Source organism: Leuresthes tenuis, unplaced genomic scaffold, assembly GCF_036924035.1.
Source record: "Leuresthes tenuis unplaced genomic scaffold, fLeuTen1.0.hap1 SCAF_6, whole genome shotgun sequence".
NCBI lineage: Eukaryota > Metazoa > Chordata > Actinopteri > Atheriniformes > Atherinopsidae > Leuresthes > Leuresthes tenuis.
The window spans coordinates 22837909-22863282 of record NW_027325360.1 but is presented as its reverse complement, the minus strand read 5'-3'; the positions used below and the strand labels follow the sequence as shown (position 1 = coordinate 22863282).

Below are 25374 nucleotides of genomic sequence, written 5' to 3'. Positions count from 1 at the left end.
CTCACACTGCTGTTGGGAGATCCAGGACAGTGTGTGTTTGCAGATGGCATCGCAGCAGCAGCTGCTCAGGCAGCTGAGTTGTACTCGCTGTTCCTGTGGCAGAGAGCTACAAAGACCACATTGTCTGGAAGTCTTATGTAAAGTGGACAATTTCTATTAAATTTCATTTTGTGAGAAATCATCCGATTCTTAAAGGTTTGAATGATCATCTTGACACGCAGTCATCCATACCTTACATCTGTGTGTCCTTTGAACCAGATGGGACAGATGAGAGGAGGATCAACGCACTCCTTGTTGCTAATGTGCGACACATATGCAAAAGAGTTAAACACATGTGTGACAACCTATAAATGTGCAGCTCATTTATCTGTGTCACTACAGCCGTTTGTCAGTGTCTCCGAGCTTCTATGGAAATTAGCTGAAAGTTTCATGACAGTAAACGCAAACAGGAACTTGCTTTTATCTCAGAAAATAGTCATGACCATGTAATCTGCATCTTCCTCCTTTTCTTGTTGGTGCCTGTGTTTCACCATGTGTCACCATGTCAATTCTTCTTGGACAGAAATTTTGCCCCAAAGCTAAAACTTGTTTTCAGATATTACCAGACTGCACATGAAAATACCTGTCAGATCCATGAATAGTTACAACTAAAATAAATACGAAGAAGTTGTACGACAGTGGAAACAGATGGAGTCCTGTAGAAAAACAGAACTGGGAGTTTTATGATGACTGGTTCCTCCAGTGCTAGTTAATGAGTTCTTGAGCAAGACGCTGCCAATGCTGCCATCTGGATGTGAGTCGTGGACATGTGCAACATGACACATTTACAAAAGTAGTACCCTTTGTACTCAGAAGAATAGAAACAGGAGATTTCTATCACTGTCATGTTGGACTATTTGTTGTGTACTTCAATTAAAAACTGCTCAAATAAGATTTTGTATTGTAAATATTTAAAATTGATTCTGTGATACACAATGTATAATTGAGATGTTGAATTTTAGACTCACTCTTAACGCTGGGACAACCAATTCAACCATTTACGAGCAGCTGTACCGACATTATACATTACTGGGGTGATGAACCTTATCGCCGTCATGGAGAATTTCCCTTTTGGCCAACTTTTACAACCCTAAGACCAATAGATTTGTCCATTTAACAGTTGCAGGTCCTCTACAAGCTGCTTGTTAAACTTGACAGCTATATATGGCCAATACCCAGACCAATTCTGGATCTCTCTCTGTTCAAGAACAATTGTCACAAAGTTTTTCACAAAGATGAAAATTAAAAAGAGAGATAAAGTAATGAAAACTCAAAGAAGAGAACAGTAGATCTAAAAAAGCATCCAGTCAGACTGGTCTTAAGATGCTTTTTAAAGAAGTCCACAATATTCACAGATCTTAAATCCAGTGGGAGAGTTTAGGGGCAACAATCTCAAAAGCACAATCCCTTCTTGTTATTATCCGAGTTCGAGGGACACCCAACAGCCTCTTATCAGAGGTCCTCAGGATCCTATTGTCGTTGGGCTTCAGTAAGTCTAAAAAATGAACAGGGGCTTGACCATGCACAGTTCTGAATTCTAAAAACAAGACTCCTAAACTGGATTCTGAACCAGAACCAGAACCCTAACCCCCAATGTAAAGCAATCAAGACCGGTCTTATGTGGGACCTTAAAGATGGACCAATTGTTGGAGGTGCAGAAATGAAATGCTCAGGAATGCAAATACTGGAATTACAGAGTAATCCAGACAAAATGAAACAAAAGCATTGATGATCATTTCCATCTCCATGAGGGATACAACAGGCTTAATTTTGGCAATATTCCTTAGTTGGTAAAAACAGGAGTGTACTAAACTAAACTGTATTTTCTTGCTGTGGTTGCTTGTCTTTCTTTCTTTATTCATTTCTACACTAAATGTTATATCATACACAATGTAGGTATTTCATGTAACATGTGCCGTTCCATGCACACTATTTGTTCCATAGTGTAATGTTTCATAGTACCTGTATACAGTATTATATATCAGTATACGCTATGGTATTGAGTTGTTGGTTTAATGGACTGTATGATTGTTATGAAAAGAATGCTGTCAGATTCATGGGTAGGTACAGTCTCACTGCCATGATACAGGTAAATGTGGAAAACAGAAATTAAAACAAATCCATTGCCATTGAAAATAGCTTAATCAGTTTACAGATGCAAAAACGAATTAACTCAGCAGAACAAGGAAAGAAATATTTTTCCAGGAATACATACTGGTATTATTTCATGCTAATGCTGAATCATTTATGTGATTTTATGTGCATAATAATTTACCCATCATTCTCTTGTTCAACCTCTCCTGGGAGCAGGCTCCAACCCCCGCGACCCTGAGTTGGATTAAGTGGCTATAGAAAATGGGTGGATAGATTGAGAGATGGAGTCTCTTGTTCAAAACCTGATTCCTGAATATCATACAACGTGCTAGGATAACATCAACAAAACTCCAGGTGGCGCTGCTTGTTTTCTTACGTTTCTTACGCATGAATTGACACCGGAAGAGGAAGTCTGGTGCAGCTTCCTGTGCGCTCGTGTTAGCGACTGTATTGTTACGTATGGGAAACGCGTTTTCTTGTATGTAATTCAGAGAGATTTTGGAAAGACTTATGTCCAAAGTCTAAAAATCTTATCGATGCGCACAGCGTTTCAGTAAAAAGGCAGAGTGAACTTAACTCTGTGGACATTTAGAGTCTCCGGGCTGTTTCTTAAAGTGCGGTCAAACACGAAAGAAAAGTCGCACCATGGCGGATGTAACTGCTCGTAGCCTGCAGTATGAGTACAAAGCGGTGAGTAGTATTTTATGTGTGGATGTGAGTCTATGAACACCGCTATATTATCTGTCTCGGTAATTTATACCATGTTTAGTTATTCATTTAAGAAGTATGACGTTTGTTTATCCAGTTGCCCTGCTAGCATAGCCGCTAATTAGCGGTTAGCTAGTTGTAGCGGCACATCGTGCTGTACTGATTTTGTTGTTCTTATTTTATTTATGTGTTTTTTAAACTTTTTATTGGGTTGGTAGAACTCAAACTTGGTGTTGCAAGCTGATCGCTCTCTTATCGACCGTACACGGAGAGATGAACCCACCGGAGAGGTACTGTCGCTGGTGGGGAAGCTTGAGGGGACCAAGATGGGTGACAAGTCTCAGAGGACCAAACCCCAGAGGCTGGAGGAGAGACGAGACAAGTCAGTGCAGCTTACAACTTTTGTGTTTCTTAAGTTTAACAGGTTTAATTTTTCATAGTTTGTCGATTGCTTAGCACGAAATATCCAGCGGTGAATTATTACGTTTTTGTCAGTCTGCGTAACTTTGAGTTTACTGTTACCTGATGGCAGTTAATTGTTAATTGCTTACCATAAACTTGTAAAATTGTCAGAATGCTTTCATTCACATTTGGATGAAACAGAAATGCTGTATTTTTATCTCTTTTTTTTCCCTATATCTTTTGCCACTGCTGTGCCCTATTTCTCTACTGTGGTTTATTGTTTTGATTTGTTCATGAGGCTCGTAAATTCACGATTTGTTAACTCTAGGTTGACAACATTTAAACTCTAGCTCTAAGAGAGTCGTGCCAAGTTGGCAGAGTTTGCACACCATCTATCATTTATACCATTTATCAGACGGCATTTCACCACATGTCCCCTCAAATCCAGCAGCGCAAGTGCTTTACACCCGCCACTATCATATGGTCAATACAAACACCATGTGATTGTTTTGGTATCAGCAACAAAGTATTATTCCAGGGTGTACATTTCCCGCATCTAGTTAATTTTCTCTGGTACTGTCTAAACAGGAGACGAAAAAGAGATGAGGACAGGCACGATATCAACAAAATGAAAGGCTTTACCCTCCTGTCTGAAGGCATCGATGAAATGGTGGGCATTGTGTACAAGCCTAAAACCAAAGAAACCAGAGAGACCTATGAAGTGCTGCTAAGCTTCATCCATGCTGCTTTGGGAGATCAGGTGAGCAAATGCTACAACAGCTGTTATTGAAAATGTCATTTGTATTGTGGATCATGGACCAACAGCAGACGTGTCGCCTCACTCTGTTTTCATGTGCAGCCTCGTGACATTCTGTGTGGAGCAGCTGATGAAGTGTTAGCAGTGCTAAAGAATGACAAAATGAGGGATAAAGAAAGGCGACGTGAAGTCGAGCAGCTTCTTGGACCTTCTGATGACACGCGTTACCATGTCTTGGTCAATCTGGGAAAGAAGATTACAGATTATGGAGGAGACAAGGATTTACAGAACATGGGTAAGCAACCATATAACGAAGGATATCTTTGTATGTACATACAAGTGTATTTGTTTGACTCTCTTTTGTTACTTGTAAGTTTTTATGGAGACGTTAATGTGACTCTGCGTTACGTTATTTATCCACAGATGACAACATTGATGAAACGTATGGTGTCAACGTGCAGTTTGAATCTGATGAGGAGGTGAGGGTTTTATTAGCTCTCGTGGATGCTCTGGATTTAAGTTACTGCAAATTTAGAGCTTAAACGTTCAAAGCTTTAAAAACGCAGATAAAGATGCTAGAGCCACTTCAGTTGTGTCACTTATTATTCTTTTCTTGTTCTATAGGAAGGGGATGAAGACATGTTTGGCGAAGTGAGAGATGACCATTCGGATGAAGACAGTGAAGGAGAGGAGGCAGTTGTGAAATCCACGCTTTCGACCAATGTAAGGAAAACACCTGCATCATTATTGGCTCTCTCTGAGCAATGTAACAGAATGCTTTATTTATTAATGTTTTTTAGAACAAAAATTCTAATAATAAGATACTCTTGATATAGCTCGGTGAAACGGGGGATGTGATGACGGTGAAGAAAAAAGATTTGCACCCTCGTGACATTGATGCCTTTTGGCTCCAGCGTCAGCTCAGCCGTTTCTACGATGATGCCATTGTCTCACAAAAAAAGGCTGATGAAGTCTTAGAAATCCTCAAGGTATATTGTCAAGTATATCAACTTGCCTTGGTTGGTCTGCAGTGGATGAAATTTTTATTTTTTTTTTCCGCCTCTCATCTTTTTGTTGTTCCACAGACTGCCAGCGATGACAGAGAATGTGAGAACCAGCTGGTGTTGCTGTTGGGCTTCAACACCTTTGATTTCATTAAAATCCTCCGTCAGCACCGTCGCATGAGTAAGTCAGTCTCATTGAGTAAGACGGTGTCAGATTGTTTTATCCTATGCTTTTTGAAGATGTTAATTTTTTCCCTTCTGACCAACAGTTCAGTATTGCACTATGCTGGCAAGCGCTCAGAGTGAAGCAGAAAAGGAGCGGGTCATAAGCAAGATGGAGTCTGATCAGGAACTGTCAAAGATTCTCTATCAACTCCAAGAGACAGAGAAGGAGGACATTATTAGAGTACGATATGTTGTCTGCAAGATTATGTGAACACATCGCATAAAGGGGTTGTTCTGTGTTGTCATATCTTTTATTTTTGTTTTTAGGAAGAGCGATCTCGCAGGGAAAGGGTGAGGAAGTCCCGTGTTGATGACTTGGAAGCAATGGACGTTGACCATGGAGAGGTAAATAACATCACAATGTTAAACCTCACATCACGCATCATGTCTATATGTCATGCATTCACAATCACTGCCTTTATTGTCTTGCAGTGTAATGCTTTTGCTGTATTGAAATTGGCGCGTTTAAATGTCTTTTTTCTCTCTCCAAACGTTTAAAAAAAAAAAACATAAACACCGTCACTTTGTCATTTGTAGTGTTTTTAACTTCGGTGTTCTGGGGGTTCCAGTGTAGCCTTTTTAGAACCAGTCCAAAAACTAACTAACTCATATTTGTATCATATGGGCAGGCCTGTCACTCTTTTTACAAATGTTGATGCATTTTTTTTCTTTTTTTCTTTAAACAAATCGTGTGATGGATCGACATAGATTGATATCCGTATAGATTTGGTCTACAAGTCTTTGTGGAGTAGCACTGTTTGCTTATCCTATACAGCCTTTCAACCAGCAATCTGTGGTAGACAGCAGTTTCTGAAAAACATGGCTTTGTCAATAGTTAAGCTAGTTTATTCATTTTGAGTGGAGTGCAGTCGTCAGCCCCACACAGCAGGACTGAGAGTGAGCTGCCAGCTGTTTTGCAGTTAGGGAAGATCAGCGAGTTATTTAAGATCTGTCTTAACATAGATCACTGAATAATAATTATCCAATGCAGTGCTTAACAGCATTTATAGCTACTGATTACTTCCACTAGCCATCCTATTCCAGTCACCAAACATGTATCTCTGAAAAGAAAAAGTGAGCAGTAGACATTCTCGCAGCCCTGACCAAACCATCCTCAGTGAAAATGATCACATGCACCTGAGTGTTGCGTTTGTATCAGTGCTGAGCTGAACTGTGGCCAAAAAAAACCTCAACTCTACTGAAGGGTCATTTCTGAATGCCGATTAAACACTTTTCTAATTGCACTCATGTTAGAGGGGTTTGACCAGTGTAAATGGGGGTGTTATAAGTGCATGTATGTACTCAAGTTGTTGTTTATAACATCCATTCTTGTCATTTTACAGTCGATGATGCCTCGACAGCTTCTGGATCTTGATGACTTGGCCTTCACTCAGGGCAGCCATTTCATGGCCAACAAACGTTGCCAGCTGCCAGACGGCTCTTTTCGCAAACAGCGCAAAGGTTATGAAGAAGTTCATGTGCCTGCACTGAAACCCAAACCATTTTCTGACGATGAGGTTTGTTGGTTGTGTCTCTCATGATTGCATTCTGTGTTCTACTTTGATTTAGTTTTTTTGTCTTTTACTCCTGTCCATTTATTGATTTATTGTTGTCTTTATGGTCTTTATGTCTATTTTTGTTAATTCTTAGTCTGTATTAGTTTTGTCTAGTTTTATAGGATTTTATTGTCGCTCTCAGTTTGTTCATGTCCTACATTCAGCATATTGGTGTGTCAACAGGTCCTTGTTGCTATTGATAAGTTGCCCAAGTACGCCCAGGCTGGATTTGAAGGGTTCAAAACTCTGAATCGCATCCAGAGCAAGCTGTTTAAGACAGCCATGGAAACTGATGAAAACCTGCTTGTGTGTGCGCCTACGGTGAGCAAACTTTTTTTATAAAGCTAAAAGCACTGCAACAGTTCAGTCCTCACGTGTATTCTCACATTTAATGTGGGTATTTGTTATGCACACAGGGAGCTGGTAAGACCAATGTTGCCCTGATGGCAATGCTGAGAGAAATTGGAAAGCACATAAATCTTGATGGGACAATCAACGTGGATGACTTTAAAATCATCTACATTGCACCAATGCGCTCACTCGTACAGGAGATGGTGGGAAGTTTTAGCAAGGTACGCCTTTTCTCCATATGAGCTTTTTTTTTTGGATACTTCGAAGACATTTACAAGTTTGGATGGTGCAGATCTACAAATGATGTATTTGATTATCTTTTATCAGAGACTGGCAAGTTATGGCATCACAGTGTCTGAGCTGACAGGAGACCACCAGCTCTGTAAAGAGGAGATCAACGCCACTCAAATCATCGTTTGCACCCCCGAGAAATGGGACATCATCACTCGGAAAGGTGGCGAGCGTACCTACACCCAGCTTGTGCGCCTCATTATCATCGTAAGTTTTGTCCCAGAGCACATGACGATATTAATATGATAAAACTTTCAGGGTAACTGAGTAAATGTTGTACAGGATGAGATCCACCTGCTGCATGATGACCGTGGGCCTGTGCTGGAAGCTCTGGTGGCGAGAACCATCCGTAATGTTGAGCTGACCCAGGAGGACGTGCGTCTGCTGGGCCTCAGTGCTACACTGCCCAACTATGAAGATGTAGCTACCTGTCTGCGGGTAGATCCTGCAAAGGGACTCTTCTACTTTGACAACAGGTATGTTGTTGGGAGAATTGTCAAAAAGTCATCGCTGGAGTCCCAGAAACCTGTCTTGACTGTTCACATTATTATTTCGGTTACTGTAATGTTTTGTTTTGCCCGTAGCTTCCGTCCTGTGCCCCTGGAGCAGACATACGTTGGCATCACAGAGAAGAAGGCCATCAAGCGCTTCCAAATCATGAACGAGATTGTCTATGAAAAGATAATGGAGCATGCTGGAAAGAACCAGGTGGGCACTGTCTGACTAACCCATATTTCCTATGAGGAGCACATTTTGATCTTTAATTACTTAACATCCTGCTGCTGCAAATGTAGTCTCTCTACACCATTTGTTGACAGAGCACTAATTTACAGCACTGCATCCAAGTTTGCAAAACTTTTCTCGTTCACTTGCTTCCCGTAGGTGCTGGTATTTGTTCACTCCAGGAAGGAGACAGGAAAGACTGCAAGGGCCATAAGAGACATGTGTTTGGAGAAGGACACTCTGGGCCTTTTCCTCAGAGAGGGTTCGGCATCCACTGAAGTGTTGAGAACTGAGGCAGAGCAGTGCAAGGTAAGAAAATGTCATGAACCAGAACCTTTAAGAAAAGGTTTTCAGTATTGAGCTCTTGATCAGAGTGACAGATTGAACTCCCTCCTTTAGAACCTTGAGCTGAAGGATCTGCTTCCTTACGGCTTCGCCATCCACCATGCTGGTATGACCAGAGTCGACCGTACGCTGGTGGAGGATTTGTTTGCTGATCGACATATCCAAGTTCTGGTGTCTACAGCCACTCTGGCTTGGGGTGTCAACTTGCCAGCACATACTGTCATCATCAAAGGGACCCAAGTCTACAGCCCAGAGAAAGGCAGATGGACTGAGCTGGGAGCCTTGGACATCTTACAGGTCTTTGTTCCAACAATGAAGTCCTCTGTCTTTTGAACACCCACTGACAGCAGCAACTGAAATCAATCATGACTTATTTCAGATGCTTGGTCGAGCTGGCCGTCCCCAGTATGACACCAAAGGAGAGGGAATCCTGATCACGTCCCACGGAGAGCTGCAGTATTATCTGTCCCTGCTCAACCAGCAGCTGCCCATAGAGAGTCAGATGGTGTGCAAGCTGCCCGACATGCTCAATGCAGAGATTGTACTGGGCAACGTGCAGACTGTAAAGGTCAGTTAGTAACAGGCGTGTACAGGCAGATGAAAGAAAATGGACCCCCGTTAATTGAATTAAAAATGTTATTTAATTATATTTTTGTCATTGTTGCAGGATGCTGTAAACTGGCTTGGCTACACTTACTTGTATGTGCGCATGCTCCGCAACCCCACCTTGTACGGAGTCTCTCACGATGACCGGAATTCCGACCCTCTGCTGGAGAGGCGCAGGATGGACCTTGTGCACACAGCAGCCAATGTCCTGGACAAGAACAGCCTCGTCAAATATGACAAGAGGACCGGCAGCTTCCAGGTATCCACAGCTGTGCTGAGCATATGTTGTGATTCTAGCAATTGTAAATTCATAATGAGTTGGACCTGACGATTTTTTTCTTTGTCTCGTTACCTGAAGGTTACAGACCTGGGGCGCATTGCCAGTCATTTCTACATCACTCATGACTCCATTCAGACCTACAACCAGCTGCTGAAACCCACTCTCAGTGAGATCGAACTCTTCCGAGTCTTTTCGCTCTCCTCAGAGTTCAGGAACATCACCGTCAGAGAGGTTTGCTGACTCCAGACAAACTCCACCACAAAACCTTAAAACCTGTCGATTTAAAACGATAACACAAAGTTTTGTGTTTTAGGAGGAGAAACTGGAGCTTCAGAAGCTACTGGAAAGAGTTCCAATTCCTGTGAAGGAAAGCATCGAGGAGCCTAGTGCGAAGGTAAGACACACAGCCAAATTATCGTGGCTGTAAAAGTTGTGTTAAGATTCTCTATGAGACCTAATCAAGGTCGTGTTTCATTTAGTGGATTTTAGACTGTTTGATGTGTGTAAAAACCATTTGACAAATTGCTGTGAATAATACTTTGTTTGCTTTGTGTTCTCATTTCAGATTAATGTGCTGCTCCAGGCATACATCTCTCAGCTCAAACTGGAGGGCTTTGCTCTGATGGCCGACATGGTCTATGTCACACAGGTACAGCCAGACTCTATTAGTTTTTAGGCTTTCATGTGTTTTCCTCAGTATACTGTCACAGCATTATATTGCTGAACATGGGTATCTGTATTTGAGAGATTTGTTTTTCTCCCTTCAGAGTGCTGGGCGTCTGATGAGGGCCATATTTGAGATTGTGCTAAACCGGGGCTGGGCTCAACTCACAGACAAGACCATGAATCTCTGCAAGATGATTGATAAGAGAATGTAAGTGTGTTTTCCAACCTAAATAAACAGCTTCCTATGTCAAGGCAGACTGCTAATAGTTTGTGTCCACATTGGCCACAGGTGGCAGTCGATGTCTCCTCTGCGGCAGTTCAGGAAGCTGCCAGAGGAAGTGATCAAGAAGATTGAGAAGAAAAACTTCCCCTTCGAGCGTCTCTACGATCTCAACCACAATGAGATTGGTGAGTTTTCTCCCTTTGTTTGCTGATGTATTTCCTCTCCCTTCAGAGTTGTGAGAAACCTTTCATATGCGTCATTGTTCAGGTGAGCTGATCCGAATGCCAAAGATGGGAAAGACCATTCACAAATACGTCCACCAGTTCCCCAGACTGGATCTGGCTGTTCATATACAGCCAATCACTCGTTCCACGCTCAAAGTGGAGCTCACCATCACACCTGACTTCCAGTGGGATGACAAGGTCAGTGGTTAGACACATGATGTTGTTCTGCCCGAATCTCTCGCTGTTTCCACGCTTCCTTATGCTCTTTTCTTCCCTCTTAGATCCACGGGTCATCTGAAGCTTTCTGGATCCTGATCGAAGATGTGGACAGTGAGGTCATCCTCCACCACGAGTACTTCCTCCTTAAAGCCAAGTACGCCCAGGACGAGCATCTTGTGACATTCTTTGTCCCCGTGTTCGAGCCTCTACCGCCGCAGTATTTCATCCGTGTGGTCTCAGACCGATGGCTCTGTAAGCAGCTCGACTGAAGTGTTGCAGAATTCTCATGCTGTCCTTGGGAGCGCCTCAACTAACCGCTTTGTTTCTTTTTTCTCTCAGCCTGTGAGACTCAGCTGCCAGTATCCTTCCGTCATCTCATTTTACCAGAAAAGTACCCCCCACCCACTGAGCTGCTGGACCTGCAGCCGCTGCCAGTCACTGCTCTCAGGAACTCTGCCTTCGAGGCTCTCTACCAAAACAAGTTCCCCTTCTTCAACCCCATTCAGACACAAGGTACACAATACAATCTGTACTCCTCGCACATGTCCACCACGTAAACATTAGACCTCCCCGTGGATATTTACAGTTTTACTTTCTTTGGGTTCTCAGATGCTCACTCATTTCTCTTTGTGTTCTTCTTCATTTTTTTTTCTATCGCAGTCTTTAATGCTGTATACAACAGTGATGATAATGTGTTTGTGGGAGCTCCCACCGGCAGTGGAAAGACCATCTGTGCAGAGTTTGCCATTCTGAGAATGTTGCTGCACAACGCAGAAGGTCGCTGCGTCTACATCACCCCGATGGAAGCGCTGGCTGAGCAGGTATGAGACTGCCTCCCAACTAGCATCCATTACAGTTACATCATGATATTAGAAAGCATACGTAAGCAAAGTTTCTATCTTACAAATTTGCATGGGGTGAAAATGCATTATGGAGTATGATTTATATTGTCTTTCAGGTGTTTGTTGATTGGCACCAGAAGTTCCAGGATGTCCTGAACAAAAAGGTGGTGCTGCTGACGGGGGAGACCAGCACAGACCTGAAGCTCTTGGGAAAAGGAGACATCATTGTCAGTACCCCTGACAAATGGGACATCCTGTCTCGTCGCTGGAAACAGAGGAAGAACGTCCAGAATGTCAGCCTTTTCATTGTTGACGAGACACACCTCATTGGTGGAGAAAATGGAGTAAGAACTCAGTACTACTTGATGCTGTGTTGCAGCAATTTTGTGCGATAAATGTCCGGTGTTTATATCATGCTAATGTCATTTCCTTTGTTTCATTAGCCTGTGTTGGAGGTCATCTGCTCCAGGATGAGATACATCTCGTCCCAAATTGAGCGTCCCATTCGCATTGTGGCACTCAGCTCATCTTTGTCCAATGCCAAAGACGTAGCCCACTGGCTGGGCTGCAGCACCACGGCCACGTTCAACTTCCACCCCAATGTCAGGCCTGTGCCTCTGGAGCTGCACATCCAGGTCTGTTAACCCTGTGCGAGTCTTCAAAGCTTCGTTCACAAAGTCGCTGAAAGCCAAGAAGGCCAACATGTCTGTCAGGTTCCTGATTTGCTGTGAACTTTTCTTTTCTGTAGGGTTTCAATGTAAGTCATACTCAGACTCGCCTGCTGTCCATGGCTAAGCCGGTTTATCACGCCATCATGAAGCATTCTCCCTCCAAGCCAGCAGTAGTGTTCGTCCCATCCCGCAGACAGACTCGCCTCACTGCCATCGACATCCTCACTTTCTGTGCTGCCGATGTGGTTCCTCAGAGGTCAGTCACTGCCATGAGACTCGTATCCGTAGACAATCTATCATACGGTGGTGATTTTTTTTTGATTGATGATTGTGATAAAGAGTGTCTCTCTCTGTAGGTTCTTGCATTGCACTGAGAAAGATCTGGCTCCATTCCTGGAGAAACTAAATGATCCAACTCTAAAAGAGACTCTGGCCAATGGCGTGGGCTACCTGCACGAGGGCCTGTCCGCAATTGAACGCAGGATAGTGGAGCAGCTCTTCAACTCGGGTATGAGTCACTCCTGCTCTTTACTTTTGGTACAGCTTGGAGGTTCAGGACAGGATTCTACAAAATGTTTTCTGTTGATTTGAGTACAGGTGCTGTTCAAGTGGTGGTGTCTTCACGTTCGCTCTGCTGGGGCATCAACATCTCTGCACACCTTGTCATTGTCATGGACACGCAGTACTATAATGGAAAAATCCACGCGTAAGCCTCTCACAAATTGAACTCTCAGTTGTATGAAAAGTGTTTACAGCAATATTTGATATGCATTGTGTTGGTGACCTAATTTTATCTCTTTTTCTCAGATACGTGGACTATCCCATATACGATGTGCTGCAGATGGTGGGCAAGGCAAACAGACCCATGCTAGACGATGAGGGACGCTGTGTCATCATGTGTCAGGGCTCAAAGAAGGTAGACAAATGTGTTGTTTCTGTCTCAAAGCAGTGACTGAACAGCAATGTAGGGCAAACTGAACAGTGAATCTGTTTTTTCTTTAAAGGACTTCTTCAAGAAGTTCCTGTATGAGCCACTGCCAGTGGAGTCTCACTTGGATCACTGTCTCCATGACCACTTCAACGCTGAGATTGTCACCAAGACGGTGGAGAACAAGCAGGACGCTGTGGACTACCTGACATGGACGTTCCTCTACCGCCGTATGACGCAGAACCCAAACTACTACAACCTGCAAGGTGAGTAACCTCCTTTAAAGGACGGAGTGTAGACAACGGCTCGCAGATGTTGGGTTTTATGCGCTGTGGCCTCTCATCCTCTCAGGCATGTCCCATCGTCACCTGTCGGATCACCTTTCTGAGCTGGTTGAAAACACATTACACGACCTGGAGCAGTCCAAATGCATCAGCATCGAGGATGAAATGGATGTAGCGCCGCTCAATTTGGGCATGATCGCCGCCTACTACTACATCAACTACACCACCATCGGTTTGTGACTACACTTGCCTGACTGCCATGCTTGCCATAAAACCATTCTTTTATTTAATGTCATTCCTCACTGTGATGCTTCGTTTTTGTTCTGAACAGAGTTGTTCAGCATGTCCCTGAATGCCAAGACGAAGATCCGTGGGCTAATCGAGATCATCTCCAATGCTGCCGAGTATAAGCACATTCCCATCAGGCACCACGAGGATGCACTTCTCAGACAGGTAAATGGATCTCACTGGAGGAGTCAAAAGTTAACCGACCATCTTTTATCACATGAATGGGTCTTGAACTGGCGTTTACATAAATAATGAATGTTGTTGACTTAATTTTCTTTCAGCTGGCGCAGAAAGTGCCCCACAAACTAAACAACCCTAAGTTCAATGATCCCCACGTGAAGACAAACCTGCTGCTGCAATCTCATCTCTCCCGGATGCAGCTGAGTGCTGAACTCCAGTCAGACACAGAAGAGATCCTGAGCAAGGTAAAGATTGTGGACTCTCTTTTTTTTTAGGTAAGGCGGGGTTGCACATGTTTATGTATTTGACAGAAGCTAATTCACATGTTCCAGTTATGAGTGTAAGCAGAATCCGAAAATAGTTAAATTTCTGGATTTGATGTATTTGATGTGCGTTTTTTTTTTTTTTTTTAGGCCATCCGTCTGATCCAGGCCTGCGTCGATGTGCTGTCCAGTAATGGCTGGCTGAGTCCTGCACTGGCTGCTATGGAGCTCGCCCAGATGGTCACTCAGGCCATGTGGTCCAAGGACTCCTACCTAAAACAGCTGCCCTTCTTCACCTCGGAGCACATCAAGCGCTGCACAGATAAGGTAAGAGTTGTTCTGAAATGTCTGAAACTTTCTGCAGTACTAACGCAATTGAACATGTCCCAATAAAGATTGATCACGTTATCCGTGCTCTTTATTTCAGGGTGTGGAGAGTATCTTTGACATAATGGAAATGGAGGACGAAGACAGAAGTGCTCTGCTGCAGCTCTCAGACGCCCAGATGGCCGATGTGGCTCGCTTCTGTAACCGCTACCCCAACATCGAGCTGTCGTACGAAGTGGCAGAAAAGGACAACATCAAGAGGTATGTGTGTCCTCTGGCTGCAGCACTGTTTGCTGTAAATAACAACTAGAAAAAAAGATGTTTTTTGTAAATTAGTGTCAGTGTTCTGAATAATAACACCTATCAACAGCCCTGTGGATAACATTGCATATCTGCTTTGGTGTTTCTTCACAGCGGCAGTCCAGTTCTGGTTCAGGTTCAGCTGGAACGAGAGGAAGAGGTGACCGGTCCTGTCATTGCACCACTCTTCCCCCAGGTTAGTTCCATCACTTTCTGCACCTCAAAGAGTCCATTTCTTCCTTTGGCATGTAGCAACTGACACTAACTGTAAATATTCAACTCGGTTTCAGAAACGTGAAGAGGGCTGGTGGGTGGTGATCGGAGACCCCAAGTCAAACAGCCTCATCTCTATCAAGAGGCTGACTCTTCAGCAGAAAGCCAAGGTGAGTATATCTCTGCAAACATTCAGACCCATATTCTCTTCAAAGCACCAGTTGTAATGTTACGTCCCTCCTCTGCAGGTCAAGCTCGACTTTGTTGCCCCAGCGATGGGCATTCACAACTACACCCTGTACTTCATGAGCGACGCATACATGGGTTGTGACCAGGAGTACAAGTTCAGCGCAGATGTAAAGGAGGCTGACAGTGATGGAGAAAGTGACTCAGACTAAGCAGCAATGTTATTACTGCATACTCCAACCTTTTTGTTTAATAAAAGGGGATCGGTGGGTTTTTTTTTCCTCCTGTAGATATTGAACCTGACTTGTTTTGGCTTTCGGTCTGATCATCTTTCTAAAGTGTTAGTGTCATTTTAGTCAGTAGTTGTTTTAGTTGAAATCACCTGATTGAATACCAGTCCAGATTTTAAAGTGTACATGATACCATTAATATAAGCACAGATTACAGATACGTGACACCCTGCTCAATGTTGGATTTAACTACAGCTACTGAATTTTTATTTTAAGCTCTTAAGTGTAAGACTGTGCTTGATTTTCTGTCAGTTTTGAGTTCTTAAAACACCTCTGAAGCTGACCTGCTCTTAAACATAAGTGCTGATTCAGTTTCAGTCCAGATTTGTGTTGTAAGCTCAATGGAGAACTATTTTGAAGTTGTTTTTTTTCAATAAAAAGAAACCACATAAATTCTTAAGTTGTTTTATAGTTATTTATATAAACATACTTCATTCTTAATGTATTCATTTCCAAGACATAGACTCAAAAAGCACAAGATGCATGGCAGCTGTATTGTCATCACAAAAATTGACATGAAATTAACATAAACATACTTTTATATTGAGCAGAATGAAACCGAGCTATCAGATTAGCTAAGGACAGCGATGGGGTGCCTGCAAGGCCGTGTTCTCAATGTAACTTAAAATTAACAAAAATGAAACTGCATTGAAAGTTGACTCAGGCCTCTTCTTGGAACCTCCAAATGGCAATTTCTCCATCGTCACTGCAGGTGGCCAGGAGTCCGGCCTCCTTTGGACTCCAGGCCACACAGTTGACGTCTTGGCTGTGAGCTTTAGTCACCTGAGCCGCCAGCGAGAACACTGGCTCGTCTGGGTGGGCTGTCAGATCCTCCTTGAACACTCTGACTGCATCATCGCCACAGGCAGTTGCAAGGGCGCCAGTTAGTCTGCACCTGAGCAAAGACGGATCGTTTTTTTATCAAAGATGAGAAATATTCAAGTGCTTTCAGACCGAAAAAATGATGCACTTTATGTAAATCATATCTTTTGTAAATATGACATTATCCATAAAGCCCTTGAGGATCCACAGATACCAGCAATTGTCATCGGAGTGCACTGGAACAATACATTATATGAAAATGTGTTAAATCTTACCAGGCAACATCGTACACAGTGCGTCCATGATACCCAGACAGTGTGCAAACACACTTCCATGATAAGTCACCTTTTACACAAGCAGAGTGGAAAAAACATTTTAGTTTGTCCCTCGTGATTTATTGCAAAGATACAGGTGTGGCTGACAACTCACCCTGACTGCTTTCAGTGGGAAACTCTTTCCATATCTTCACGGTGCGATCGTCACTGCAGGAGGCCATCCTCTGACCAGTAGCGTCAAAACACAAACTCCAGACCGTGGATGTGTGTCCTTGTAAGGTTGCTCGGCACTCCCAGTCGTCATCCTCTTCCTTGTAAATGCAAATGTTGTTGTCGTAGCTGGCTGAAGCCAAGAGCTGTGGAAACACATGGTTAAGTATATGGTTCGATGGTGCACCGGACTGAATAATCATCCAGGTCCACTCAGTTTGGCCTACCTCTTGGTTTGGGTGCCACACAACATGCTTCACATCTTGTGTGTGAGAATTCACAACTGTAACACACTCATACTCGTCTTCTTCATCCACTGTGAAACATGAAGGGACAGAGATTGTGTTCATACACTGACTGAGAATTGTAACATTATAATATATTTATGCCATGCCTCTGATGTAGTGACACTGCAGGTTAGCACAAACCTTCCCAGACCCAGACGCTCTTGTCTCGGCTACACGTTGCCAGCAGATTCCCCGTAGGGGCCCAAGTCACACATTTGACCTCGTTTTCATGTCCTTCCAGCACAGTCAAACTCTAAAAGACAAGTCAAGAGTCTGGGTAAAATGAACCAACGCAAGGTTAGTTAAATCACCGACTGAACCCTACAAAAAAAGAAAAAATCTCATGGTACCTCAAAGTCATCATCCTTCTTTTTCCAGATGCATGTGGTTGCATCAAAGCTGGCAGAGGCCAGGTAATTCCCACAAGGAGACCACGCCACTTTCCTCACAGTGCGCTGGTGTCCATCCTGAAGCACGCTCTTACACATCCAAGAGTCACCTAAAAACCAGAGAGTGTCAAGAGGGCTGTCAAGTTAATAATTACGCTATGATTTATTCACACTGAAGTATCCCTTTCATTTAACTTAGAGGAATAGAGGCATTTACAGATATCTGAGAAACCTTCCATACTGGATACATGAACTGTGACCACTGACAATAATTTCACAACAGCATGCTCCACTTTCACTTTTTTTTTTTTAAATGTTTAGAAAACTTTCTTTAATCGTGATACAGTTAATTAAAGGTAATTGTTCGAATGCAAAAGTGTTCCAAATGAGTCTAAATTATCTTTTCTGGTTGAAACTTTCACGTTGTTTACTTTTATAAGAACACCAACCATCAGGTAGTACACAGGGCTGGAGATCAAACCACATTAACATGGTCATTTTAGAAAATTATGAGAAGATTACACAGAGAGTTAGAAAAAGGTTGTCATCAGTTAATTTTGTCGACTGCTCACCCTCGCGTCCCCATATCCGGATGGCCTTATCGCCCCCACATGAGGCCAGCAGCGACCCATTTGGGCTCCAACTAACGAACCAGCACCGAGAGTCCGGATGTGCGCTGAGTCTCTGAACCAGGGTCAAACACTCCTTCATTGCTGAGACGGTAATAATTTTGCCTCAGCTGCGCCGTCAACTCTGGTTTTCAGGTAACTGAGAACTTAGGCAGGAAATACCAATGTGGACTGTAACAGCTTCCCCAAGTCAGCGCCGATTAAACGACTGTTATTGGTTGGTATTAAAATAAATTTTCAAATAGGATGAATGTTTTTGCACCAAAGACCAAAGTATGAAAGTTCACAGAAACATCCATATCGGAAATGCCGCCATCTTTGCTGATCAGACTGTACGCGTTGCATTGTGGGTTCTCGTCCTTCCTCTTACAACGGACTTGCTCTACACACTGAACAATAGGCTTGTAACACTTACCTGTATATGTATCCTTTTTTTTCTTACAAACAACAACACACGTTTGCTGTTTAATGGCACTAAATGACAGTAAGAAAAAAAGTATGGTTAATCATGTGAGGTAGAATAACACATGCTATCGTCTGACTGTTTTATAGTGAGTCACCTGTAGGTGGGAGTAGTGATTGTTACTTCTTTTGAAGTCACGAAGAAGAGTGATGCGAACAGGAAGTCAATATTTCAGAGGAAACCAGCGTAAGCTGTCTTTTGTTTTGTTTTGTGTTTGTTTTTCTGTACCAAATCACCAGTCTTTTTTATTAGTGTAATTAGCCAATTTAGCTGATAAGTTAAACATTTTATAGTTAGCTTGTAGTAAGTTATTTTTTCATAAGTATTGGCGACATTTGGCGTTCACTGTGAATTAGCTTATCGGGCTAACAACAGAGCTAACAGGCCTGAAAGCCATCTGTTCATTGTGTGCTCGTTAGAAAGTCATACTGTTTTTATCCAGCAGCTGATTTTTGTTCGGAAATATTGGATAGCTCAACGAACAAAGCAACTGGACTGTTGTCATTTGTTTAATTTAAAGGTAGCCTTAGCTGTACTGGCTAACGGGTTTTATTGTGTCTGTGAGTTGTCTGGTCCCAAATTTACAAACGTAGAGCTGTGATTAGAGTGACAAATACAGACCATCACCTCAGCAGAAGGCAAGGAGATCTGATTGCCATGTACGCCCCACCGGGTTCTACTGTCCCTGGAGGCCGGAGGAGGAGAGCGGGCACTTCACTGCCCAAGCAACCGGAGCGGAGCCTGGTGTCGGCTCTTCCCGGAGCGCTGTCCATCACCGCGCTTTGCACGGCTCTAGCTGAGCCAGCCTGGCTCCGTGTTCACGGAGGCGCCTGTCCGAAGCAAGAGCTGGGGGTGGCAGATGTCTTGGGATACATTGATCCCAAGCTTTTGGATGGTAAGGACAGTACAAACCCTTTTCAACCTGTAGTAGAGATTAAGCTGGGGGCTGTCTTGTAATGTTGTGTGATGTCACTGTATCCGCAGATAACTGTGTGAACCCGCAGACTATCCTGCTGCTCAGGGTTATAGCTGCTTTCTGTTTCCTCGGAATCCTGTGCAGTCTGACTGCTTTCCTGTTGGATGTGTTCGGACCCAAGCACCCTGCCCTAAAGATCACACGCAGATATGCTTTTGCACATATACTCACAGGTACTGATGAGTGAGATATTTATAGTAGACGTGTTTGGAATGTTCTTGTTGCGGGATGAATAAAGTTCTATCTTGTCTTAATTATTTTCTCTATTTTCACTCAGTGTTACAGTGTGCCACAGTCATAGGCTTTTGCTACTGGGCCTCGGAGCTGATCTTGTCACTACAGCAGCAACACAAGAAGTACCACGGCTCCCTCATATATGTCACTTTTGCCATCAGCTTCTACCTGGTGGCAGGTGCGGGCGGAGCATCTATCCTCGCCACAGCTGCAAACCTCCTGCGCCACTACCCCACAGAGGAGGAAGAACAGGCTTTAGAGCTGCTCTCAGAGATGGAGGACAGCAGCGAGACTTTTCCTGCTGATTATGACATTGCCAATCAGTTTCAGCCACCACCCGCCTACACGCCCTAATGCCAACAGACTGGCCTTGCTCATGCTTTTCTCTCTCAGCACAGCTAGTTGCTTGATGTGCAAACCACACTCTTTATCAAATGGATATCTTTGCAAATACTCTCGGCAATGAACACAGTGTGTGCACAGTTAGTACACAGATTCTATGAATGACGGTGCTTGGGTGCATGAAAGCTCTCTTTAGTGGTGACAGATATTTAGGAGATGACTCTTACTTTCACCACTGAATTGGTTAGCGATTTGCATGTAAATGGCTTTTAGGATCTGGTCCGTACATGTAAAGAAAACTAAACTGCAAGGAGTGCTTAAAGAGGGCTCGACTCAAGAAATTGATGAGGCAGCCACAGCCTGATCTCTGCTACTCTAGAATCAGTTCTGTGAGCAGATTGCCGTGATTGGACTTGGATGGGGCTTTGTTAAACAGTTTTGTGATTTTAATTTGATGTGCTTGCCATGTGTATGATTTTTATTTTCTAGCTAGACCATAAATTCAGACATACATGTACACTGATAAGATTGTTTTAGACATTTATTTTATATAAGTAACAAATTGACCTTATTTATTGTATGTGCTGTCTTTTTTTCTCCATTCTTCTTTTTCTTTGTGGGCATCTTTCAGTTACTCCTCTGCACACCTATGTACTTGAAATAACAAGAAAAATGTGTGACAGGTCTTTGTGGTGTTTTTGAAACGGAACACGACGTGTGTTGAGGGCAGACAGCTGCAGAGAAGGGAAGAACGATGTTTAGCAACAAACCTCACAGCAAAAGCTATTGTAATAGATTTTTTTCTCTTAAAAGAACCATCATTGTGATTACCATTTGTGAAAACTTCAGTATGTGTTTTCCATGTATGACTTTTTTGTGCAAATTTTTAAGATTTGGCCAGAATCTTATGTGAACATCCCACATTAGGTTCCAGCTTAGGCTTGATTTTTGGACTGATTGGGCGATTCTAGTTAGTTGTAAATTGTTCTGTTGATACGGTTTTCTGCTTTTTGTTCCTCAAATTCACTGTACTTTCATCCCTGTTATGTAAATAGTGATTGTTTATACATAAAGTGGTCACAATAAAATAAATGCCATATTTAGCCTCCCACTGTTCATCTGTAACCTGACATTGCCTCCCATCTTCACTAGTTGTTAATTGTCTTTCACTAAGTGCGATCTAATGGTGACTTTTCCATCTGCGCTGGGTATTTCTGGGTTCACCGTCTAGACGCGACATGGCATTACAGAGAATAAGAGCCTTACAACCTAATGGACTTTAAAGGGCATGTTTGTCACTGTGTCTGTATAAAAGTGTTGCTCACTGTCTCTTCATCAGTCTACTCTATCAAGCCAAATTCTATATGGGTTAGAATATTGATTGAAGCTGGGGTGCCCAAAGGTTAATGACTTAAGTTAGTCAGATGAATTAAGAAGTTATTAATAGGGAAGGGTGTCCAGGAAGGGAATAAGTCGAGGTGTGAAAAGACAATGGAGCTTACGTGGTAACGTCATTTGGCTGCACTGTGATGGTATATATACGGACAGTCTCAGTGAGACCAATATCAGGACTAACTTAAGTCTTTACGAGCTCTGGGACAAATCGTTGAAATCAAAGCCAAATCATGCAGGCATCAAGGACCTTGCTGTCAAAACAAACCCTGGCTGTTCTTTCTCGCCAGCCTGTCTGCTTTGTTCACCAGGGTGACTATGGCAACTGGGGGAACACCAATATTGCAGTGGTAAGTTAAAAAGATCAATATGTGATCAGTGAAAAGAATTGGTCAGCGTGGGCATTGTGACTTGTGAGTTGTTGTATCCCAGGTTTTCTCAGGATGTGGATGGTGGGATGGAACTGACATCCACGAGGGGGTGTAGTGAGTATCAGGATATTTGAAATTTTGCATTATTTCTCAAAAAGATAGTAGATAGAGATAATAACTGACAGCTCTTGACTTCAGCACCATGTACCACCTGAGCCAGAACGGTGCTCGCTTTCAGATGTTTGCTCCAAATCAACAGCAGATGCACGTGATGGACCACATGAAAAAACAACCCGCCTCTGGTGAGAACCGGTACGAACCCATACTCCTTCACACTGATTAGGGTGATAAGATGTAATCTGTGACTGATTTAACTTAGCATGATTAGACATCTGACTTGACTCACTCCACAAGGTAGTATTTCTGATTATATCTGGCCATTAAACAGGAACGTGATGACGGAGTCGGCTCGCTTCAGTCACGGCCAGGGAAAGATGCAAATGCAGGACCTGTCCATCCTGGATGTCAACAGCTTTGATGCTGTCATCTTTCCTGGAGGCCATGGAATCACCAAGAATCTGTGAGGAATGTTTAAATATGAAGCAGTCACATTGAGACTGTGCAAAGCAGAGTGAAATGAGAAACAAGGTGTTATAAGGAAAGATTTAGGATTAATACAAGTTTCTAAATCTTGACTCTTTAGGTCCTCTTTTGTGAAAGATGGCAAAGATTGCAAGCTGCATAATGATGTGGAGAGGGTGCTTAAAGACTTCCACCGCTCACGTAAGCCCATTGGGTATGTATCATTCAGCCACTGCTCAGACTATCTTTACTGAAGTCAGCTGGAAGTACTTAACTCTCACTAAGAAATTTGATATTTTTCACCCAAGCATGAGACCAAACAGACTGTCATAGATCACTCATATATTTAGAATATGTTAAACCAGATAAACATAAGAGACTTAAACGATGCCTGTAGTAGAATTAGGAGACTGGAGAAGCTGTAAGAAGTCAACAGAACAAAGAAAAAACATATGGCATCCATGTTGAAGATTTTTAATAGAAAATCTTGCATTGCCTGTTTTTAGTTAGCATTAATATGATCTTATCTTTGCTTGTTTTCGGAAAAATTTTACTCAACTTTCACCACATATTTTACCCCTGAAGTTTGTTAAGTCAATTACCAAGACTTATTCCTGCTTAAGAAAGCCTGAAGCTCTCATAACCCTATTTGTTTACGTGTGGGAAACACAGGGATTGGCATTTCACCTCAGGGAAATCAAATGGTTTGTTAGAAAAGTGCTTTGTGGACTGCCAGAAAAAAATCATTTGTTGTGTGAATCGCTTTAAGAAGTTGTGTGGTGGCCAGAGTCATCATATTGGCCCTCACTGACTGCAGCAGGCAGCAGGAAAGGCAGGTGCAATACAAATAGTCTTTACTGTTTTAAGCTCACATTGGACGACGAGAAAGCAGCTGTTCCGGGCAAATCCTATAAAGCAGGCCGGACAAAACAAAGGCTCCAACACAAATACTCCAACATAATGCGATCTGGCACAAAATGACTGATCCGGGTGGGATAGATGAGCGGCCGCCGTGTGGACTTGTGTCAAGGTCAGGTAAGAGGACAGTAGGTGCACGGCGAAGAATGGAAGATTCCAGGTTGTAGGAGATGTGGGATTACAGGAATTAAAGAGTGAAGCTGGAAGCTGAGGAGGAAGAGGTGAAGCAGAGGTCAACATGACAACAGAGGGTTAAATGGCACATTGACCTCTTCCCTTCATCCAAAGTAGAGTAATCCTTACCTTTCCCCTTCATCCCTGGAAAGAGTTCAAGCCAGTGAGGCTGCTTTTCTTTTTCTTTTATCATTATTATTAATTGACTTTAATTACTTTTTTGATAATGAAATTACAAGGAATTTCTTATTGAGAAGTTTTATTAGATCATGGATGGTTGAATTCCTTGTGCTGAAGCACAAACTTTCCCACAAACCTGCACATCGAATCAACTGGACTGGTCATTTGTATACATGAGTTCTTGAAGAGAAACCAAACATCAGCACAAACCCTTGCGCATACACAAAAGGCTGTCGTTATCTTTTCTGAAGTTGTATGTGTCCATGCTGAGACCGATCTACCGCTGACCATCTCTCGTTAGAATTAGGATCCCTCTAGAATAAGGCATAAGACTCTTTTTTTTCCAGGTTTGAATCTCACCTTTCCTAATCAGAATAATTCTTATACCCTGAACCGTCTCGCCTGTTAAGCTTGAATGAATTAAAAACTGATATCCTGCTTCTCTTTCAGACTGGCCAGCATGGCTCCTGTGCTGGCCTGCCGTGTGCTGCCCAACATCGAAGTGACCATGGGCTATGAGCGGGATGACAGCACCCGCTGGGGAAGCTGGCCTCACACTAGCATGGTGCAGGCTGTGAAGGCCATGGGTGCTCGCCACAACGGCCGCGAGCCATATATATCCTTTCAGAGGTCTCTGTTTACTATAAATGTGAGTTAAAGCATCTGCAATGTGTTCATTTCACAGTTTATCTGCTATTAGCTACTGTTTGGCCTTAACCCTTCCTTTCACGAAGCCTATGTGGATGAGAAGAACAAAGTTGTTAGCACTCCATCCTTCATGTGGGAGACAGACTATCACTATCACTACATCTTTGATGGTATCGGAAATATGGTCAAACATGTCATGCGTTTGTCAACCAAGTGAGGGGTGATTCTAGTGTTGATATCGACATGCAAAGATCACGCCTGTATTACAATGAAATCTTTAAATAAATCTTAGAATAATAAACAATCTTTCGAATAGAAATGCTCCAATTAAAGAGCAAATGTCTTAAGTGCAATTCATGTCCCGTCATTATTATAGTGAAGCCTGATATATGTCACATGTAGTAGGAAAGATAAATTAACTATGAGATTTCTTTTCAGAAGCCTCTGGGCTTTCTGTCTATCAGCTGAAGACAAAAATGATTGATAATGACTGGAAAAAATATTTGCCCCAGTTTTTCTTTTTTGTTACAGCTTTTGAACAGTTAAAGTACTAAAACAGTTCATCACAACAGGATGGGAAAAATAGTGATTGTGTCTCAAGACAGAAGGCTGACTTACAGAGGATCTACGCCTTTTAGATGGACGCACGGAAAATCAAAGTATTGTTCTCTAAATCTCATAAAAAACAACAACAGGTTATTGAGAAGTTAAATACCTAAAATAAAGACGAGAGCTGTTGACTGTTGTAAGACATTAATTCATCTTATCCTCTGAAGAAGAGGCTGTGGTAATAAGGGAGGAGAAATTCATATACATTCATGTTCCAGCATTGTCATGCTGTCACATGCTCAGGTTAGCATTTCCAGTGGTGCTCAAGAGTTTGTGAGCACTAGTATTTTCTTTATCTTTACAGAAATCTAAACTAAAAACATCCTCTTCACTTTTTTCTCAACTTCCAAGAGTACATAAAGAGAGTCCAGTCATAGAAAAGAGGCAA

General features: G+C 42.7%; 4 protein-coding genes across 4 annotated transcripts; 3 read left to right on the top strand and 1 right to left on the bottom strand.

Annotated features, from left to right (window-relative positions):
• The first annotated feature begins 2547 nt into the window (after nucleotides 1-2547).
• snrnp200 (small nuclear ribonucleoprotein 200 (U5)) lies at nucleotides 2548-15885 on the top strand. Its single transcript, XM_072388266.1, has 44 exons — nucleotides 2548-2823; nucleotides 3060-3223; nucleotides 3832-4003; nucleotides 4103-4295; nucleotides 4424-4479; nucleotides 4625-4723; nucleotides 4837-4989; nucleotides 5086-5185; nucleotides 5274-5410; nucleotides 5497-5574; nucleotides 6573-6746; nucleotides 6969-7106; nucleotides 7202-7357; nucleotides 7464-7634; nucleotides 7710-7903; nucleotides 8012-8135; nucleotides 8310-8459; nucleotides 8550-8792; nucleotides 8875-9063; nucleotides 9163-9360; nucleotides 9460-9612; nucleotides 9695-9775; nucleotides 9947-10030; nucleotides 10149-10255; nucleotides 10337-10455; nucleotides 10538-10692; nucleotides 10776-10965; nucleotides 11053-11226; nucleotides 11374-11534; nucleotides 11672-11899; nucleotides 11999-12190; nucleotides 12304-12482; nucleotides 12583-12734; nucleotides 12824-12932; nucleotides 13034-13142; nucleotides 13231-13420; nucleotides 13506-13670; nucleotides 13770-13891; nucleotides 14008-14151; nucleotides 14320-14496; nucleotides 14597-14757; nucleotides 14911-14992; nucleotides 15087-15179; nucleotides 15258-15885. The coding sequence occupies exons 1-44, from the start codon at nucleotides 2779-2781 to the stop codon at nucleotides 15405-15407; spliced, it is 6411 nt and encodes a 2136-aa protein (XP_072244367.1). The 5' UTR covers nucleotides 2548-2778; the 3' UTR covers nucleotides 15408-15885.
• A 1-nt stretch (nucleotide 15886) lies between these two features.
• ciao1 (cytosolic iron-sulfur assembly component 1) lies at nucleotides 15887-18454 on the bottom strand. Its single transcript, XM_072388267.1, has 7 exons — nucleotides 18041-18454; nucleotides 17430-17578; nucleotides 17221-17332; nucleotides 17020-17108; nucleotides 16737-16938; nucleotides 16583-16652; nucleotides 15887-16380 (listed from the first exon to the last, which is right to left on the bottom strand). Exons 1-7 carry the CDS (start codon nucleotides 18177-18179, stop codon nucleotides 16146-16148), a joined length of 996 nt encoding a protein of 331 aa, XP_072244368.1. The 5' UTR covers nucleotides 18180-18454; the 3' UTR covers nucleotides 15887-16145.
• Nucleotides 18455-18690: 236 nt separating this feature from the next.
• On the top strand, nucleotides 18691-21211 carry tmem127 (transmembrane protein 127). Its single transcript, XM_072388268.1, has 3 exons — nucleotides 18691-19455; nucleotides 19545-19709; nucleotides 19814-21211. The coding sequence occupies exons 1-3, from the start codon at nucleotides 19218-19220 to the stop codon at nucleotides 20122-20124; spliced, it is 714 nt and encodes a 237-aa protein (XP_072244369.1). The 5' UTR covers nucleotides 18691-19217; the 3' UTR covers nucleotides 20125-21211.
• Nucleotides 21212-21737: 526 nt separating this feature from the next.
• On the top strand, nucleotides 21738-24594 carry gatd3l (glutamine amidotransferase class 1 domain containing 3, like). Its single transcript, XM_072387012.1, has 7 exons — nucleotides 21738-21854; nucleotides 21937-21989; nucleotides 22074-22187; nucleotides 22324-22455; nucleotides 22579-22671; nucleotides 24180-24345; nucleotides 24460-24594. Exons 1-7 carry the CDS (start codon nucleotides 21738-21740, stop codon nucleotides 24592-24594), a joined length of 810 nt encoding a protein of 269 aa, XP_072243113.1.
• Nucleotides 24595-25374: the final 780 nt, after the last annotated feature.

Coding starts and splice junctions, on each gene's coding strand:
- snrnp200 (XM_072388266.1), top strand. CDS start 2,779: ATGGCGGATGTAACTGCTCGTAGCCTGCAGTATGAGTACAAAGCG. Junction 4,724..4,836: donor AATCCACGCTTTCGACCAAT/GTAAGGAAAACA, acceptor CTCTTGATATAG/CTCGGTGAAACGGGGGATGT. Junction 8,136..8,309: donor AGCATGCTGGAAAGAACCAG/GTGGGCACTGTC, acceptor TGCTTCCCGTAG/GTGCTGGTATTTGTTCACTC.
- ciao1 (XM_072388267.1), bottom strand. CDS start 18,179: ATGAAGGAGTGTTTGACCCTGGTTCAGAGACTCAGCGCACATCCGGAC. Junction 17,333..17,429: donor AGAAGGATGATGACTTTGAG/GTACCATGAGAT, acceptor CTTGTCTTTTAG/AGTTTGACTGTGCTGGAAGG. Junction 17,109..17,220: donor GAGCGTCTGGGTCTGGGAAG/GTTTGTGCTAAC, acceptor CATGTTTCACAG/TGGATGAAGAAGACGAGTAT.
- tmem127 (XM_072388268.1), top strand. CDS start 19,218: ATGTACGCCCCACCGGGTTCTACTGTCCCTGGAGGCCGGAGGAGGAGA. Junction 19,456..19,544: donor TGATCCCAAGCTTTTGGATG/GTAAGGACAGTA, acceptor CTGTATCCGCAG/ATAACTGTGTGAACCCGCAG. Junction 19,710..19,813: donor TTTTGCACATATACTCACAG/GTACTGATGAGT, acceptor ATTTTCACTCAG/TGTTACAGTGTGCCACAGTC.
- gatd3l (XM_072387012.1), top strand. CDS start 21,738: ATGCAGGCATCAAGGACCTTGCTGTCAAAACAAACCCTGGCTGTTCTT. Junction 22,188..22,323: donor CCCGCCTCTGGTGAGAACCG/GTACGAACCCAT, acceptor GCCATTAAACAG/GAACGTGATGACGGAGTCGG. Junction 22,456..22,578: donor CATGGAATCACCAAGAATCT/GTGAGGAATGTT, acceptor TTGACTCTTTAG/GTCCTCTTTTGTGAAAGATG.